The sequence below is a fragment of the Rhipicephalus microplus genome, chromosome 3 (assembly GCF_043290135.1).
Source record: "Rhipicephalus microplus isolate Deutch F79 chromosome 3, USDA_Rmic, whole genome shotgun sequence".
NCBI lineage: Eukaryota > Metazoa > Arthropoda > Arachnida > Ixodida > Ixodidae > Rhipicephalus > Rhipicephalus microplus.
This window is the reverse complement of record NC_134702.1, coordinates 250783348-250803502: the sequence shown is the minus strand read 5'-3', so window position 1 is coordinate 250803502 and position 20155 is coordinate 250783348. Positions and strand designations below refer to the sequence as shown.

The 20155-nt window shown below is 46.9% G+C and overlaps 1 protein-coding gene across 1 annotated transcript in view; it reads right to left on the bottom strand.

The window, feature by feature from the left end:
* Positions 1 to 20155, bottom strand: part of LOC142803189 (testis-specific serine/threonine-protein kinase 3-like) — a 286989-nt gene that overhangs the window by 221628 nt on the left and 45206 nt on the right. The window contains exon 4 of the mRNA XM_075888282.1: positions 7820 to 8039. Within this exon, the coding sequence (XP_075744397.1) occupies positions 7820 to 8039 (220 nt within the window). The remainder of the gene's footprint in view (positions 1 to 7819; positions 8040 to 20155) is intronic.

Here is a 20155-nt window from a genome sequence, read left to right as displayed (position 1 = left end):
CTAGGTCCTTTTTCTACTTCTACAACAGGAAATAAATGGATCGCAGTGGCCACAGATTATGCCACTCAGTATGCAATCACTCGAGCGCTAAAAACCAGCTGCGCAACTGACGTTGCCGACTTCCTGCTCTACGACATTATTTTCCAGCATGGCACTCCGTCTCACCTGCTCACAGACCGTGGTCGATACTTTCTATCTCGTGTGGTTGATGATCTACGTCGATTTTGTGCTACCCATAAAAACTTCACCACATCTTACCACCCTCAGACTAACGGCCTTACGGAGCGCCTAAACCGCACATTGACAGACATGATTTCCATGTACGTATCTACCAACCACACTGATTGGGACATAGCTCTGCTGTTCGTCACCTTTGCCTATAACTTATCGCGTCATGAAACAGCGGGCTACTCCCTATTTTTTCTACTCTTACGACGTCATCCCCTACTGCTCTTTGACACACTGCTTTCATCTGACCACCCATCTTCCACTTTGTACGCTCAAGATGCCATCACCCGTGTCCTCACGGCACGCGCGGTAGCCCGCGCTCTGTTATCGTCGTCGCAGACAGCACAAAAGTCTCTTTACGACCGCCGACATAGAAATGCCGTTTTTTCTCCAGGATCTCTTGTTCTCTTGTGGCTCCCATCTTGACGTGTTGGCCTCTGCGAGAAACTGCTATTGCGATACGCTAGGCCCTACCAATTCCTTCGTCAGGTCACACCTGTGACCTACGGGATTGCCGCTACCACAAACTCATCGGCTGCTGCACCCAGAACGGAAGTAGTCCACGTTTCTCGTCTCGAGTCCAACAACGCTTACTTGCTCATTTAACAGGTACCCAGACGGTGTCTTACCGGCCGGGTTGACGATGCGTGTATGGAATGGTCGCTCCGGCACAGCTGAAATGGCATTCAAAAGGAAGAAAACGACAACGTGGTTGTTGTGGGTTGGACTCTCGAGCTACCCCATTGGCCTGCATGACTGTGCGTTCTTTAATTCGTTATCAAGACCCGCTGTCGGTGAATAAATCTTCTTCACAACAATATATATATATATATATATATATATATATATATATATATATATATATATATATATATATATATATATATATGACCGCTCACGGAGGATCTACTTGTCTATTCGCAACGCTACGATCACTCAACCACCATGTCTGCATATATATATATATATATATATATATATATATATTTATTAAGAAAAGAATGGCAACGACAATGGAGGTGCTTTGCAGACTCTCGGTAGCGAGACTATAGCTTTTGCAGAGGAAGACGAAGAGGGCGCTCTATGTACAGATGATTCTGAAACTCACTGTTTTGCTGTCGCTAGTTGTTTCCATATTTTGTTCTCGCTACACCACGACAACGGTGAAGGCGCTAGACCATGACAGCACCTGTTTCTCCACACTCCCCAGGGGAGCCGTTCATCGAGCCCGGACGCACTTATAGAAACGCCCGTGCATTGCTTCAGTCGTCACTTGCGAGACCTTCTTTCTGAGTTCACCCCCTCGCAGCAGCCTTCACCAAGGCAGCGCTCACCTCTACCAATGGCCACCGCCAAACCACAGTATGTACCCCTTGACAGTGGTCTTCCCACTCCATCTCAGGTAACCCTTTTCTCACCACTGGTTCCTGAGCGCTTTGGCAGTTATGCACATGAAGGCGTTGAAGACTGGCTTGATCACTATGAACGCGTCGCCAACAATAACCAGTAGTCTGTTGAACAAAAGCTCTCCCGCACCCATTTCTATCTCGCAGACAGTGCTCGTGTTTGGTACGAAAACAGAGAAGGCAGTTGGTCAACATGGAGTGACTATAAACGGCAGATGATTGACACATTTGCCAATTTTTACCGGCGTGACCGTGCGCAGCAATTACACGAGCTGCGGGTTCCGAAACCCAACGAAACAGCCGCAATGTCGCTGAAGATATGGCCCGTCTCTTCCGTAGAGCCAGCCCGCACATGACCGACTGCAAGAGGTTGAGCTACCTTATGCGCGGCGTCAAAGGGAAGTTGTTCGCAGGACTTCTACACAACCCACCAATCACCGTGGCGGACTTCATCAAGGAAGCTACGGCTATTGAGCGGGCACTTCACCTACGGTTCCAACAGTACAATCGCTTGTCCAGCAGCGCCCACATTCAAGCCGCCGCTGCGGCGTAGGACAATCAATGCACCTTGCGTGATTTAATGCGAGAGATTGTTCGCGCGGAGCTGCAGAAGTTGCAGAAGCTGCGGCAGCCCTCATCAAGTCTTGTCCTCATCTGATGTTTGAAAGCTTCGAGAATCATGTAGCTCGTCTGGGTGCGGCTGGATACCCGGCACAGTTTTTAGCTAGCGTTTGCGAAAGCCTTCTTGAAAAATACAAGGGTGGGGGTCCAAGCGTTGAAGGAAGGGAGAGAGGCCTATTTATGTTATGCCTTATTTACAAAGTGTTTCCTACAATGTAAAAAAGGTGGCTAATAGGTACGGTGTTGATGTACTGTTTTCAGCGCCTACAAAGTTAGGTCAGATCTGTTGGTTAATGACTAAACAAAAGAAGGTAAAATGCACTCATTAGGTGTGTATTTGCTGTTGTATATCTGATCCCTTTGTCGTGTGGGAGGGTTTACATAGAGCAGACGGGGCGTTGCCTCAACAAATGCTTGCGTGAGCATAGTATGGCCATAAAAAGAAAAAATGGTGTCATTTAGATTTCCACAGTAGGACACGCGGTTGCACCCCCCGGTTTGAGAATGCGTCAGTCATGGCTAAGACAAGTGGAAAAACCGAAAGGGAGGTTATCGAGAACTTTATCAGGCAATATATTGACAAGTGCATAAGCATATCTTCAATTTCACTTTCGGACAGAGAAATGGTTTTCCTGCATGATCATGTGTAAAGTTGTGGCTAACGCCTTGCATTGTGTTCTCTTCCATTTCTCTTCTTTTGTTTTGTTCATGAGTGTTTTTGTTTTATTCCCCATGTGACGCAACGCAATGTTCTGTAAAATTTTATGTTATTATAGTTTTTTACTCTCTCGGCGTTTTGCTTCTTCGGGTTGCTCAATTGGGGCTGCTTGGAGAGAATATAAAATTGTTATTTTAATGTTTTATTCGGTGATAAGCGCTATCAGTATTTTTTAAACAAAAGTCTCTAGAGTACGTTTTAATTTTTTCACGCCTTTGTTGATGTTTGGTACATTAAGTAATAAAAGATAAATTTTAAAAAGGATGAGCGCACACCTTGGGAATACACAGTTTAGATTGTGGTGGGTATCACTTTTGTATTTTGCCATTTTTCACTTTTGTGAATGTCGTGGCAGTCAATTTTGATTTCATTTGTTTTGGGTCAACTTTGTTTGCGGCATCTTTGGTTTTGTGCGCATCGTGGAAGCGCAGCGTAGCATGCGTATGTATTGGCTTCAAGAAATGACAATAAAAAGTTCGTAGACTGCGTTTTTTCCTGTCTCCTTTGTTTTCCTTCAAGTTTGTGCAGCAATTAAATTTTTCACGTTTCACTCTTTTCAGCCATGGTCTGACAATCTACGTGTCAACGACGACTACGAACTACGCCGGGACGACGCTGATTCTCAAGGACCCCCCTTGTCTCGGCCTCATTTTGACAACCGCCATGGCAACAATGACGACAGTGTGACTGGTCACGAGCCATATTTAGGACGTCGACCACGCTCTCCGTCTCCGGCCTATGCGCCTTTGTCACACCGCCGCACTACTACGCTGCTGACGTCATTGGCTGCTGACCTACTACGCTGCTGATGTCAGCTATACCACCTGATGAGGAAGATACTGTGTTTATTGGGGTCCTCGATACGTCTACCATCGCCCAACAACAACGTGAAAACCCTGAGTTGCTTGGTTTGATTAATTTCTTAAAAATACGATCTCAGAGTGCACCCAGAGTTTTTGCTAAAGTATCATCGTCGTTTTTCGTATAGAAGAGCATTCTATGCAAAAGAAATTTTTCCTCAATTGGTTCTCCCCACTGGCTTGTCATTCCGGAAACTATCCGCACTGAAGTGCTTCAAGCATGTGACAGCGAGTTGAATTCTGATAACCTAGGCTGCACGTGCACATTGGCGAGAGTTCAGCAGAGATACTACTGGCCAACGTTCACCGCTGCTTGATGAAACACATTCGTACTTGTTTGGACTTCTAGCGACGTAAGTCTCCTTCGAAGAGACGAGCTGGCCTGTCGCAACCTGTTGAGGCACCAAATACACCATTTGACAGATCCGAATGGGTCTTTTCAATCCACTTCCAACTTCGACTGCAGAGAACCACTGGGTTAACGTCGCGATGAATTATATTACCCGCTACGCCAAAACAAAGGCCATTCAAGAAGCAGAGCACTTGAAGTAGCCAAATTTTTCACAAAAAATGTACTGCGACATGCTGCACCAACCGCCGCGATAACAGACCACGGGACCGCATTCAGACCACATTCATGGCAGCTCTTCTAGAGCACGTCTTGATGTTAAGTGGAACGAGCCATCGAAAGACCACTGCCTATCACCACCAAATGTACGTACTGACAGAGCGCCTAAACAAGACGATTGAAGATATGCTGTCGATGTACATGGACGTTCGACATTAAAAACGGGACGAAATTTTACCATTTATCACGTTCGCGTACAGTACAGCTGAGCAAAAAACGACTCGCATAACTTCATGCAGTGTTATTCACAAACGGGAGATACGTACTTAGCTGTATGCCATGTTACCACAAGAAGGAAAAAACAATGACACAGGCGTCGACATATTTACCAAATGCGCGGAAGAAGCCAGGCAGCCCACGCGCTTGCGAATCCGCCAGCCACAACATTGCGACCCAGGTCTCTATTATGCCCACCGGAGAGCAGGAACCTACGAAGCCGGTGACCGAGGGTGGGTTACGACCTACGAAGACGTGGAGTGTCCGAGAAGTTCTTAACACGATACTTACTTCGGACCTTATAGATTATTGAAACAGCTAGAGTGACGTCACTTACGAGGTCGTCCCTGACAGTCCCTCTCGTGCCAGGCGTCGACAGCGCCGGCCTGAACTTGCACCTGTGGTGCGCAAGGAGCCATATGTCAGTGACTGACTGCGCTTTCACATGACGGTAGGCCGGATGTAGCATCGTCGGGGCGATGCTCCTATAAGGAGGGGCAAGTGACACGTGTATATACGTAGAATAGAACGACGATGGAGGTTTCTTGCAGACTCCTTGTAGCGGGAAAGTAGGTTTAGGAAAGGAGGATAAAGAGGGCGTTCTGTGTGCAGCTGATTCTAAAACGCGCTGTTTCGTTGTCGCAAGTTGTTGTCACTGGGACAATATATACGCCCAAACATTGACTTTGCTTCTCGTACACCTTGAGCCGACATTTCCAAAAGAGCGTGGGGTTATATAAAAGCGCGAAAACATTTTTTTTCTCGCAACTTGCAAGCTGCGCCAACATCCCGCCAGCCTTTTCGATCCTCTGTGGGAGCGCCGCAGTTCGAAAAAAAAAGCAGCAGGCCACACCCACCTCGGCGAACACGCTCTCTGTGCGCGATTCGAACGGCTGGAGAGAAATACGCTGTGCGCCAGACATCTCCGAGGTCATGGCTAATGCATTCAAGCTTCAGTAGCAGTGGCTGGACTGCAGAACTGATTTATGTGCTGAAAAGGGGGCGTGGTTAGCTTGGCTGCGCTCATAAGAAATCCGTATTTCTGGCTTTAAACGTTGTCTGTGTATTCTCATTGTTTGTCTGCCTGCCATCTTTGTTCATAATATTCGGTGCAGCAGGATTTACGGAGCTGGAAAAGTTGTAATCGACGCATGTAATCTCTACAATACTGACACAGAACGCCAACCGCAGGGCAGACGCTTTTTTCTTAATCGTGATTATTCATACAGGCGAGCGTAGAACGTGAAGAAAAAAATTGTTTTAAATTTACTGTGGGTAGCATTGGGCTTACAAACGTTGTTATGACGCACTGTATTGCGAAGGTCGTAGCGAAAGTGGTAGCTAAACATATGAGCCGACGAAAGCAGCACATTTTTGAACAAGTCACCAGGAACAGTCTAACTTTTTCTTGTAGTAAATATATATTGGCTGCCACTCCTACTCACTGCCTTCCACTGCAGGACAGTTATCGATTGATTCACTGCTCCACCAGACATGGTCAGCGCACAAGTAGCTACTTTACACCGTCCTGTTTTAATCATCTACCTACGAGTGCCTTTCATGCAAACAGCCAATGCAAACTGAAGCAACTGCTCTGTCGCAATAATCGTGAAATCATTCGCAAAATGTGTTCTTTTTCTTCAATAAATTTCATGGAGTAATTTTAACCTGATTAGGTGACTATATCATTTCAAGCTCTGCATTTCAAGCTCTTCACCGAACAAAAAACATAGTTTTTTTTGTACGCCTTATACTGATGTTCACTGCATTCATCATGTGTTTCTTTCTTTTCTGGCATCCAGCTCTTTTTACAGCAAAAGCTGTTAAGAGATCAAAACACGGGTCACGCGCGGCGCCGTACTTGTCTGCCAGCACCGGTGTCCATAACCAGTATCTAACAAAAAAACTCGCTAAATAAAACACAAATTGCACAATGAGATTCTAACCTGGATCTGCTTCGTGTCTGCCCAGTATTCTATCACTGAGCCATGTCATTGCTATTAACTAAAAAACAGCAATGACACAGTGGGATTCCAACCCAGGCCTACTGCGTGCCAGCCCATTATTCCACCACTGAGCCACACCCGTGCTTAGAACTCGCTTCTAATCTGGCTTCATATCGGGAAAGGAATTGCGTTAATATGAGTGTTAAAGCGTTTTAGAACATCAGAGGAACAGCCACGCGTCACGCAATGCAAATTTCGCAATGACTCGGTGATCCAATGCTCGAACCCATTACAAAACTTGTTCTTTATCACCTATTTAGTGTGGTGCATACCCACTTCACGCATATTTCTTCACTGTTGTCAGCCACTGCATTAAAGATACACAAAATTTCCAACAAGTGTGTAGAGGATACCACGTTGCTCCATATAATGACGAAGGGTAGCATAGTGATGCTAGTCTACTACACAAAATGTATGATTAAGGCTCAGTGGGTACCCATCAGTGTGCTTGAAGCATCTCAAAGAGTGTTTATAAAAGGCTCTGAAAAGATGATCCTCTAGCTTTCGCTATGACTGTGCTGCTCGTTCCGCGCAGACCTGGCGTTTTTATTACTTGACCGAAAGACTAATGGTGTTCTGCTATTGTGTGGTTGTTATGTCGCTGAATAGAAAAGTGGGCTAGTTGGTGGGCTAGTGAGCCCTTGTGGGCTATTGTGGCTCTTCTTTGCCATTTTTGTGTCTTCCCCTGCGCTCACAGTTCGCTGAATGAATGTGTTAGGTCGCTATTACAATTATGACCACAAAACTTTTTTTTCAGTTTTGGTGACGTCATTTGTGCTGCTAAAAACTTCGTCCCGCACTGCTTTACGCACCTATCTGTACTTCATGCTTCTGCTTAAAAAGTTCGTTTTTCACGTCCTGCACTAAGGTAAAAGTAAAAGGCACATACTAGTGTGATCATATGCCTTAAATGAAGCTATATTCCGTGAGAGATAGAGGAGGCGCACAGTACGTAACAGGGACTGGAGAAGAAAAGAACAACATACGCACACTCTCCTCTAGCCCTTGTTAAGTACTGCGCACTACCTCTTATTTCACAACAAACCGCTACCAACTTGCCCAATAGGCATTTTTGCTGCAATGCACTTTTCTGTATTGTTTAAGACTTGGCAGTCTTTCAAGGCATATTGACGTACCAGAATTTTTTCTAGGAGGTCCCCGCCGCAAGCCATCTCCATGATGACGAACACCTTGGTCGGCTCCTCGATAATGGTGTAGATCTGTGTGATGTGCGGGTGTCTGGTCGAGCCGAGGATTTTGAGTTCACGTGGCAGAAACTTCACTCGGTATATAACCGAAGACTTTATCTTGGAGATGATTTTGCAGGCATACGACGCGCCGTCCTTGGATACTAGCCTGCGGCGCATTCACGCTTTAATTAACGTAAAAGAAACTGTACTTATCTTTGAATATGAGGTAACTCTGCCTATTAGTTAACAATTATTCTCCTTCCAAGAGGTAACCCTAGCAATTGCAGTGGTGTCTTCTAACTGTCACCATTTATACTAAGCAAGTTGACAAGAACAATCAAGGGCACATACTAGATGAGTAAACTCTCCTTTACGTTTCCAGTGTCACTGCATTCTACACACCTGAAAAGAAATAATGACAAAATATACCTGAGTTGCGAATCTAGTCTAAACGTTTTCACACAAAAGGTACAAGAAGAGAGGGGGGGGGGCTAAATAGTTTCGTCACACTTAAGCGAAAAACAATGAACGGAAGGAACTTAAATCCTAATGACCAAGCGCTGAACTTGCAACAACCTTTATTCAAAACTTGCGCATACATTTACACTGTCCGAAGTTAATGGGCTTTTACATATACAGCTTCAGCAAGGTACGCCGCGCATGTGAAACCTAAGCATTGTGCTTGAACACACCAAAGCAAGTTTTGTTTGAGTAGTACGTACGTGTACTGGTAACCAACTTTCCAGTCTGAACAGTGCTCTCAGCGGGATTACCATATACACAAGTATTTCGCCAACTCGTTCCACGCTTTGCGAAATTCGCAAGTAGTCTTCAAGAATGAAGACAACTTCTCAATGCTCAATGTCATCTTCAGCAGCTGAAAGTGCTGTTCCTACGAGATTAAGTAATATTACTTGATTATATACCTTTCGAATTATTATGAAAATAAAATGTATCCTACCTAAGATCCTAACAGAACTGAAATATAAAAGCCCGTGTTAACATAGATATCTTACATTTGACATTTTTGCAAAGAAACATTGCAGCCAATACGGGTGCAGGACTTATCATTGGCGAATCTATCGATGACCAATAGAAAGAACGCACTTGCGAAAATCTTACGAATTCGGCCTCTGTTTTGACTACCATGGTAGTAGCTACAGTCTTTTGCTGTTTGTGGAAAGTCCGTTCCATTTTGAAAAGTAACACTGCAGACGGTCCCCTGCCCGCGCCGATAATCGTGCTTTCATGCTTGCTAAGACGGTTTCATGCTATATGCAGTGTCCACGGATGAACGTGCCGTGAGCAACGGGAATTTAAGTGATATGTTTCAGTGATATATCATCATCACGACCTGTGATCCACAAACTAGCATACCATGCATTTATTCACACTAAACTGCAATTTGCACTGGCAATATGGAATGGACATCCGGCTTACCTTGCTGACCTACTTGAAGCTGTCGAAAACCACGCAGCCCGGTTTGTTACATTCTAGTACTACCATTGGCTAAGGGTCACAAATTTCAAATCATCACGGGCATCAAATCCTCAGCACTTCGCAGAAAAATGCCTCGCTTAAGCCTCTTTCGTAAATTTTATTACAACTTTCCACACTTACGTGACCTAGTTCTTTTCCCGCCAAAGCGCACTTCCCGCTACCTGTCGAACTCCCTCAGTCTTCAAAGAGTTTACGGCTCTAGCAATTCGTTCAGTAACTCTATCTTGCGATTAGCCATTGCAGAATGGAATAGTCTACCTGACCGTGTTGTGATTGACGTCACCCCATGAAGTTTCGAGACGTACTAACAAATTTATTGAGCGCTGATGCGCAACGTATTGAGATTTTGTTTCAATGTGTTTGTTCTTTTTGAGCAGATTAACCATCATGTGTTTCGAATTAACTGTATAACTGTTTGGAATCTCACCTGCTTCTTGCAAATTATGACTTTTTTACTTTATTACTGACTATTTGGACATTCTTTTTCTCTTGTGTATGCACCCCCTTATACTGTCACGACGTCGAAACAGAGATCTTGCGGCAGAAACTGAGACACCAGAAGCAGGTAGGTTCTTTTTAATAGAACGCGCAAGAGAGTTCTTCTTTTTCATCCATTTCATTGTACTTCATGGCACATGCACAACTGTCATTGTCTTTCTGACAAGCACGTGACATTTGCCTCCCTCCGAAAGAGGCATCGTCCCGATGCGCAACCTAGGCGCTCTACCAGATGTATGAAGTGGTCGCGTCAACTGGAGAAATACGGTTTCATACGCACGACGTGTACGACTTCGGGTAAATGATTTTGACGCTTAGAACTACAGTCAGTGTCAGGAACAACTTCATAGTTCACGTCGTTCAAGCGTCGCGTGACGCTGTATGGGCCAAAGTATCGTCTTAGCAGTTTTTCCGACAGTCCACGTCGACGTATCGGAATCCAGACCCAGACCTTGTCGCCTGGTGTGTAGCTAATAAACTTGTGCCGGGGGTCGTACCGTTGTGCATCTTGATGCTGTTGGTGACAGATGCGCACACGCGCGAGCTGTCTGGCTTCCTCGGCGCGCTGAGTGAACTCTTCGGCGTCCACATGGATGTCGTCACACTCATGCGGCAACATGGCGTCCAACGTTGTCGTGACTTCGCGACCATAGATCAGACTGAACGGCGTCATTCCAGTGGTTTCTTGTCGAGCGGTATTATAGGCAAAGGTCACGTACGGCAATATCTTATCCTAGTTTTTATGCTCTGTGTCAACGTACATGCTGATCATGTCTGTGAGGCTCCTATTGAGGCGCTCTGTCAGTCCGTTTGTCTGCGGATGGTAAGCAGTTGTTTTCCTGTGAGCTGTACCGCTGAGTCTGAGAACCGACTCCAAAAGTTCTGCGGTGAAGGCAGGTCCTCTGTCTGTGATCACTGCTGTCGGAGCGCCATGCCGAAGGACGATGTTTTCGATGAAGAACTGAGCGGCCTCTGCTGCTGTGCCGCGCTGCATAGCTTTAGTCTCCGCATAACGGGAGAGGTAATCGGTGGCCACGATTATCCATCTGTTACCTGTTGTGGAAGTTGGAAAGGAGCCCAGGAAATCCATTCCAATCAGAGTGAACGGCTTCGCTGGTGCTAGGACTGGATGTAAAAGACCGGCTGGCTTGCTAGGAGGTGCTTTGCGTCTTTGGCAAACGGTGCAAGTTCGCACGTGATGGTTAACATCAGCGGGTAACTTTGGCCAGTAGTACTTGCATCGCAGTCGGCACAATGTTCGGGTGTAGCCTAGATGACCAGAAGTTGCTTCATCATGGCACGCTTCCATAATTTCTTTTCGAAGAGAGGCAGGCACGACGAGCAAGTGCGGGTTGCCGGTTGGTGAGAAGTTTCTCTTATAGAGAACATCGTTTCGCAAGCAAAAAGATGGCAGTCCTCTGGCAAATAACCGCGGCACGTCCTTACGTCGTCCTTCTAAATATTCAATGAGTGGTAACAGCCCGAGGTCACTGCGCTGTCCTGTGCAATAGTGGCCGTGTTGACGACTCCCAAGAATGCCGCGACGATGTTTTCGTCATCATGACCGACAGTCTCCACTGGCGACCGTGAGAGACAGTCGGCGTCGGTGTGCCGCTTCCCAGATTTATAGACGATGGTCATGTCGAACTCTTGAAGTCTTAGGCTCCAGCGTGCCAAACGGCCAGATGGATCTTTAATGTTGGTGAGCCAGCACAAAGAGTGATGGTCGCTAACAACCTTGAAGGAGCGGCCGTACAAATATGTACGAAATTTGATGACCACCCACACCACGGCGAGACACTCCTTCTGGGTAGTCGAGTAGTTCTCCTCGGTGCGAGAGAGAGTTCTGCTGGCGTAGGCTATTACTCTTTCACAGCCGTCTTGCCACTGCACCAGAACGGTACCCAGACCTACATTGCTGGCGTCAGTGTGAAGTGCTGTAAGGGCTTCCTGGTCGAAGTGCGCGAAGACTGGAGGTGTTTGCAGGCGTTGTCGTAGTTCATTGAACGCCATTTGCTGTTGTTCACCCAAAAAGAAGGGGACGTCCTCACGTGTGAATCGTGTCATTGGCGCCGCAATAGACGAAAAGTCCTCAATAAATCGCCGGTAATAGGCACACAACCCTAAAAAGCGTCTCACGGCCTTTTTGTCGCATGGTGCAGGAAATTGCGCTACGGCGTCTATTTTGGCCGGGTCAGGTCGAACACCCTCGTGACTGACGACGTGGCCTAGGAAGTTGAGTTCGTTAAAACCAAAATGACATTTTTCCGGTTTTAAAATAAGGCCGGCCGAACGTATGGCTAGGAGGACGGTGAATAAACGGCTGAGATGTTCCTCGAATGTCGCTGAGAATACAATAACATCGTCGAGATAGACCAAGCATGTTTGCCACTTCAGGCCTGATAGTACGGTGTCCATGAGACGTTGAAAAGTGGCTGGCACCGAGCACAACCCAAAAGGAAGCACCTTAAATTCGTAGAGGCCGTCGCGCGTCACGAAGGCCGTTTTTTCACGATCTCTCTCGTCGACTTCTATCTGCCAGTAGCCGCTTCGGAGGTCCATTGAAGAGAAATAGCGCGCATGACGCAGCCGATCGAGTGAATCGTCTATGCGGGGCAGTGGATAGACATCTTTCTTCGTGACTTGCTTCAACTTGCGATAATCAATACAGAAGCGCAAGCTGCCGTCTTTTTTCTTGACCAAAACCACGGGGGACGCCCAAGGACTTTTCGAAGGTTGTATGACGTCATCCGCGAGCATCTTGTGTACTTGCTTCTGAATCTCCTCGCGCTCTTTCGGAGACACACGGTAGAGGTTTTGCCGAATCGGTCGCGTGTTGTCTTCAGTAATGATGCGGTGCTTGGTCAATGGTGTTTGCTGTACCTTTGACGTACGCGAAAAGCAGTCTTCGAATGGGTGTATAAGTTCAAGCAGGCGCTTCCTATCAGAGGGCGGTTGCGTAGAGCAGATTTCCACCGACAAAGTTGTCGAGGCGGGGACAGCCGCGTCATCTGGTTGCAAGGGAAAACAATCCCCGGCTTGGTTTACATCGTCGTAGTAGGCAAAGCGGTACCCTTCTGGATTTGACGGCGCTCGTTGCTGAAGTTTGTGAGCAGCAATTCCGCCTGTCCACCAGTAAGCGCCAGGACGCCCCTCGCGATGGAAATGCCTTGCGTGAACAAAAGAGTGACTATGCGCTCCGCTATCACATCTTTATAGCAAGCACACCCACTGGGCACCGACACAAGGCAGCAGGATCTCGGTGGGAGTGTCACATCGTCGGCTATTCGCAAACGGCCGCGTGGTTCTTCGCTGCTGTTGTCGGCATAAGGATAAGCGCAAAACGTCACCATACGTTCAGGGATGTTGATAACAGCGCCATGATCTTGAAGAAAATCTATGCCCAAAATTAACTCTTTACAGCAGTCAGGCAACAGGACGAAATAGGCCACGAAGCTAGAATCTCCGATGCGAAGTCTAGTGGTGCATTTACCCGTGGGTGTCATCAGCTGACCACCAGCACTCCTTATGTGCGGCCCTGTCCACGGTGTCTTGACCTTTCTGAGGCAGTCGGCGAGCTCTTGTCGCATGATTGAGAAGTCGGCACCAGTGTCGACCAGTGCTGTAACGTGATGTCCGTCAATGAGAACGCTCAGATCGGCACGTACAACTTCTTTAGCATTATTATTCGTCGTCGTATTCATCGTCGTTGTCGTCATACCTTCTTGCGTTGATTGGGGGAACTTTTCAGTGTGTCGACGATTGGCAACCTTGCCCCCCGAGGTCGCATCAGCTAGTTTCCCCGGCGCGGGCTAGGCGAACGACCTCTGGTGACGTCCGCGTAGCTCTGAGGGAAGTCACGGTGACGCGCAGGTGATGGAGATCGCCAGCGACGCGGTGGGGTTGCTTGAGTAGGCGATAGTTGATCGGCATCGTGGGCACGACGGTCTTCGGAGCGGAAAGAAGCGGGACGAGAAAAGTTCCCGAACCCAGAATCGCCGTGACGGCAATAGCGGGCAATGTGACCGGGTTCTCCGCAGCGGTAGCAAATAGGTCGACGGTCGGCCATGCGTCACAAGTCAGTTCGGCGAACTGGTGGTCGTCTGGTAGAATCTCATTGCCACCAAGGTACGGCAGTGGGTTGTGGCTGGAAGGGCGTCGCCACAAATGTCGGTGGAGGACGACGGACCACGTCAGCGTAGCTCGCTAGATGAGGCTCAGGATTTGGCGCGGGTGGTGTAATGGCTTGCCTCAACTCCTGGCGGATGATTTCAGCAACAGATGTGACTGGCGGTTGGGCAGGGGGAACTCAGAGGGCCCGAAGTTCCTCACGCAGTATTTCTCTGATCATTTGCCGCAGGGAACTTTCGCATACGGCAGTGTTCTGAGCTGCAGCACTTACTGCCGTGTGGTTCTGCAGGCGGTCAAAGTGCTCGATGACTGTCGCCTCTCTTATGAATTCAACTACAGTTATAGGTGGATTTCTTACGAGGCCCGCAAACACTTGTTCCTTAACACCCTGCATTAGGTGACGCACCTACTTCGCCTCGGGCATGTCAGGGTCAGCTCGTCGAAACAGACGAATCATACCCTCTGCGTACATGGCGGCTGTTTCATTGGGTTTTTGCACGCGTGCCTCAATCACTTGCTGTGCGCGATCCCGTCCGTCCGAGTTCAAAAATGTAGCGAGGAGCTTTCGACGGAAGTCTTCCCAAGATTGGAATGTAGCCTCGCGGTTCTCATACCACGTGCGAGCGCTATCTTCCAGTGCGAAATATGCAAGGCCAAGTTTGTGCTGTTCGCTCCAGTTGGATACAGCGACCCGTTCGAATTGTTCGAGCCAGTCTTCGACATCCTCGTACTCTTCCCCACAGAAAACTTCAGGAACACGAGGATGTTCAAGAGTTACCTGCGAGGGAAGAGTGGTCTGCGATGGCGGGATAACCGTGGATGTCGTAGGAGCTGCCATGCTGGAAAGAGGTGGAACAGGTGCGGACTCTGGACTTAGGCCTAGTAGGCGCCGACTGAATCGGTGCACTGGAGTCGTGACGAGGGGCTGAGTCTCTGGACTGGGTGAACGGGTCCAAGTAAGACTGTCCTGCATCAGGGTGTAGGCTCCAGCACCTACACCAGTGTCACGACGTCGAAACAGAGGTCTTGCGGCAGAAACTGAGACACCAGAAGCAGGTAGGTTCTTTTTAATAGAACGCGCAAAAGAGTTCTTCTTTTTCATCCATTTCATTGTACTTCATGGCACATGCACAACTGTCATTGTCTTACTTTTTGACAAGCACGTGACAATATAATACCCCACAAGTGGCCTCTAAAGGCTAATTAATAATGATAATGATTCGCTTTGCTTTGCGTGCTATGTTTTGTCAGTAGCCACGTTTGCTTGATTGCGACAAAACCACATCGGATTTCTCACAGAGCCAGGATTCTTCATTCGCTCCGCTTTCTACAGCTACGGCGCTCACAAGCCTGTGGCGCATCCTCTTAATCTGAAACAAGCAGCAACTCTAAGTTGACGAGTGTGTTTCGCCGGTGTGAGGAGAAAAGCACACATTCACAGTTACTTCCCGTTTTCTCAAGTTATCAACGCTATGCTACAGCCCTTGCACGCACCTTTTTTGCCGACTTGATATCCTCTTCTTACGGATCAGTGCAATATTACTTTGTTAATTTATTTTTTATTTAGTTACTTCGCTATTTATTTTGTCAATATTTAGTTAGTTTTTGGCGTACTTGCAGCAGTCTGTGTTATGTTCGGTATTATATACAATGCGGAAGTGAACCATAATATGGTTATATATGGTTGATAGTATTGCACTATCTCAACTATGCGCGAAGAATCTAAGGTATTATTCTTCGTCCTTCTGAGTTCGAACCTATCTATCTTGCTAGGAAGCGCAGCCACTATTGCAAAGAACACACAACACAAGCGCTTAACTTTAACTAATGTTTATCGCAAACGTCAGAGTTTATAAAGGGTGTGAAAAAAGAAAAAGAATAAAAAATGGTAGACAACAAAAAGCACATGTGCCACTCTCGTACATTACTAACAGTTATTGTCTATCAGCCCAATAAAAAAACATAGTTCTTTCCGCGCGAGCGAGATAGAGGGTGCACTAACACAATCAAAATCATCGCGTGTCATTTCAGCTGCTTCTACTATCAAACGGGTTAATAAATCGCGGTCCCGATATAACACGCACGTGTTATCGAAATAAGGCACACAACCGCACTCCTTACAGTGGATCGCCAAGTCACTTGGCGATCCACTGTAAGAAGTGCGGTTGTGTGCCTTATTTTGCGGTTGTGTGCCTTACAGTGGATCGCCAAGTCACTTGGCGATCCACTGTAAGGAGTGCGGTTGTGTGCCTTATTTCGATAACACGAGCGTGTTATATCGGCACAGAGATTTATTAACCCGTTTGATAGTAGAGGCAGCTGAAATGACACGCGATGATTTTGATTGTGTTAGTGCACCCTCTATCTCGCTCACGCGGAAAGAACTATGTTTTTGGAAGGGGTGATAGACAATAATGGATAGTAATGTACGGGACTGGCACAGGTGCTTTTTGTTGTCTACCATTTTTTATTCTTTTTTCTTTTTTCACCCCCTTTATAAACTCTGACGCTTGCAATAAACGTTTAGTTAAAGTTAAGCGCTTGTGTTGTGTGTTCTTTGTAATAGTGGCTGCGCTTCCTAGCAAGATGGATCCTTACCAACTGGCCCGATACAATTGTTTATCGAACCTATCCGGTGGCTCTTTCGCACGGGTAGAGCGTCGCAGTATGATTGGCTCCGCGGTTGACCTGAGACTTTCTGGCTCACTGCAACTTTAGTCGTTCTCTCACTTGACACGGAAAGACTGGACTCAACAGATTCGCTGCTACTTCACTGAATGAGTTTGGCCTCTACGGAAAGGAGTTCTAAAGTGACATTTGGCACGGTCCTATCTTAACTGGCGTCGAGGAGTCGCGTGGTAGTACGTGCCCATGCTGCACCACCCTTGACATGTTTATGCTTGCCTCCAACTGTTCTCACGGTTCCGAGTAGCCACTTTTGACCTATGATGTTATGATATGTCAGTTTTATCGTCCCAAACTCACCATACGACTACGAGAGACGCTGTAGTAGCGGCTCCGGAAATTTCGACCACCTGTGGTTCTGTAACGTGCATCCTAGTCTGAGCACATGGGCCTACAACAATTCCGCCTCTATCGGAAATGCAGCCGCCACAGCCGAGATTCGATCCCGCAGCCTGCGGGTCAGCAGCCGAGTACCTTAGCCACTAGACCACCGCGGCGGGGCCCGCCTTGCATTTGCATGACATGCCTCTGCCAAGCCGTGCATGCAAGTGATGTTTTGTTGTTTGAACGTTCTTAGTATTGTACGGCCTGTTTCTGTGGGATGGATCTCTCTCTGCGCAGCCGAGTACCTTAGCCACTATACCGCCGCGGCGTGGCCCACCTTTGACCAAGCTGACTGACTGTCGCCTCCAAACGTGCATTCTTGGTGCAAAACTCTTTCTTTTCAGAGCTTGTAACTCCGTTGACGGTAGCGTCCCTCTTCGCCTCGTTTACTTCGGCAAAGTAGGTGCTCAGTCGGGTCCATAGTTGGAATCCAAAAAGCCTCTCTGCGGGCGACTGCACCCTTCGGGTCAGTGTAGTCCTGTAACGCATCAAAAATTTGCCAAGTCGACTTTGCAGTGCTCCCACCTGATTTTACTTTAGGCTATCCCCGATGGTGCCTACTGTCCGCTGAGCAACACCAAACGATTGTGATTAGTATGCGGTCTTCGTTACTTGGCGCACACCAAGTTACCAGAAACGTTCAGTTGCGTCAGCACTTGTGAAGCGCACTCGGCAAATTCGCTCTGAGCAAGAAGACGCACTAGAAGATGTGGAGACCGTTCAATGAGAGCTGGATGCTTGCGGATATCCGCTTTCAATAATGAACTCGGTGCATTGACAACTGCAGGGTCTAGATTAATCTCGCACAATTTTTACAACAAACCATCTGTAGTTGCCTTACGTCAAAGGCTTCAGTGAAAACATCCAAGTGGCTCATGATCCGGCACGGAAGCCTAAATGCACTCTCACAAATGCCAAAGCTAATTTGGACAAACACTACTTCTTCAGTGTAGAAAATTCCTTGCAAAGACCACCAAATTGTGTACACTTTCGAAAAGATAGTTCAATAGAAGGCTCTGGGAACATTATTGACGTCAAGAACTAGAAAACGGCTTTTAACGCCCTCGCACAGCATGTTGCGTGTACTGGACACGATATAAACGGGGGTAATGCCTGCGCCATTGCCATGGAAAAAAAAGTTGCTTCGGCGATTGCACATGGATTTTTCGGCCATTCAGACTATACCTTGATCGGCGTTTTCGTTATATTGCACCTTACCGAAAGGTACACTGGGATCATGATCAAACACTGCACGCATTGGGTACATCATTTTACAAGCATCTCAATGTCACTATTTGTACCAGGAAATTGAGCGTGCGAGGTTTTTCATTGCAATCATGCCGGGGTGCGTATCATGCAACTCTGAAAATAAGTTCTCGAATGGCTTTAGGCAGAACCACATGGTGACCCGAGTAGACTCCCCTCTTGCTTACAGCCAATTCGTGCACCCATACAAAAGACTGTTTGCATGGCTGTTCTTCTGAAACCTAGATGCGTTGGCCAGCATTGCAAACCTCAGTAATGAACCTATTCCTCACAAATGGCGTCCGATACGACTGAACGGAACAGGCAGAAGTCATTTTGTCTTCTTACATAACGAGTCATCGCTATGATTTTGGCAGATTTTGGCTGGCAGGCGTTGGGCACGCGCTGGGGATTAGAGGGCGCAGAACTAAAGGAATAAGCGCGCAAAACAAGAAGCTCGAGCACCCGCAGAGATGGTTGCAGAACGGGAAGGCCAAGATAGAGCGCTGAGGGATGAGTTGTAAATTGAATAGCTAAACCGCAGAACACTTCTCAAGCTAAAGCTTCCAAATACTATAGATAGGCGGTCAAAAACAAAGAACCATGCTAGGCCGTTTGGTATCTCCAGTGAGGAGCAGTTGAAAGTATTCTCTCGATGGAGTAGTTTCAAGGGCGAGGTCGTCTGTTTCAGTAAGCTCCTCTTTTAACCCTGCGATACCTGTTCGTTGAAGTCAGGAGTTCAGCTAAAGGAGGGCGTAGAGATGGGAAGCTGTGAAGCTAAGCAAAGTCTAGTTGAACGTGATGAAACGATGCATAGCATCAAGTACAAGGAACAGAGAAGTTTTATAAAAGATGAGTCGTGTGTTTCAACCTTCAGGAGGACAAGCACATGCAATGTAGAGGCAAGAATGCCCCTGCACGAATTCATTGAAGAAACACGATGTATTCGTGAGAATAAAGACAGCAAATGCCGCAAAAGAACCTCTAAGCAGCTTCGCCTAGAGTCACCAAGAACGCTGCATGATAACAGCTGATGCGGGCATGGTAGCTGACCATGCGAGTACTTTGCCATTGAGTACAGGAGGCGTCAATTCGTTTAGTGCAAATCAGATATGTCCGAAAGAATCGGACGAGAGTATATGCCATATTAAAGCAGGAAAAGTAGAATCAAGAAATGAGTCTTCAGCGTACGGGTTCTTTGGCTCGCCTTATGACCCAAACTCTATGATTGGATGAAGAGCCCCTCATCAGGTACGGAAATAGTAACAGAGAGCCAATGTACGGTTCTTTGCATGATGAGGAAGTCGATGCATCCCTTGTGGCATATTTGCAGACGAAGGGTATTGAATGCGAAGAATTTCTTGGCAAACTTCGGCGACTTTGAGCGTATCTATCTATCCATCTATCTATCTATCTGTCTATCTATCTATCTATCTATCTATCTATCTATCTGTCTGTCTGTCTGTCTGTCTGTCTGTCTGTCTGTCTGTCTGTCTATCTATCTATCTATCTATCTATCTATCTATCTATCTATCTATCTGTCTGTCTGTCTGTCTGTCTGTCTGTCTGCCTGTCTGCCTGTCTCTTTCTCTGTCTGTCTGTCTATCTATCTATCTATCTATCTGTCTATCTATCTATCTATCTATATATTTATCTATCTATCTATTTACCTATCTATCTATCTATCTATTTATCTATCTGCCTATCTATCTATCTATCTGTCTGTCTATCTATTTACCTATCTATCTATCTATCTATCTATCTATCTATCTATCTACCCAATTGAAAACCCTGGGTTGGTGGATGCTGGAATCATTGGTGGATATGATGGAAAGAATA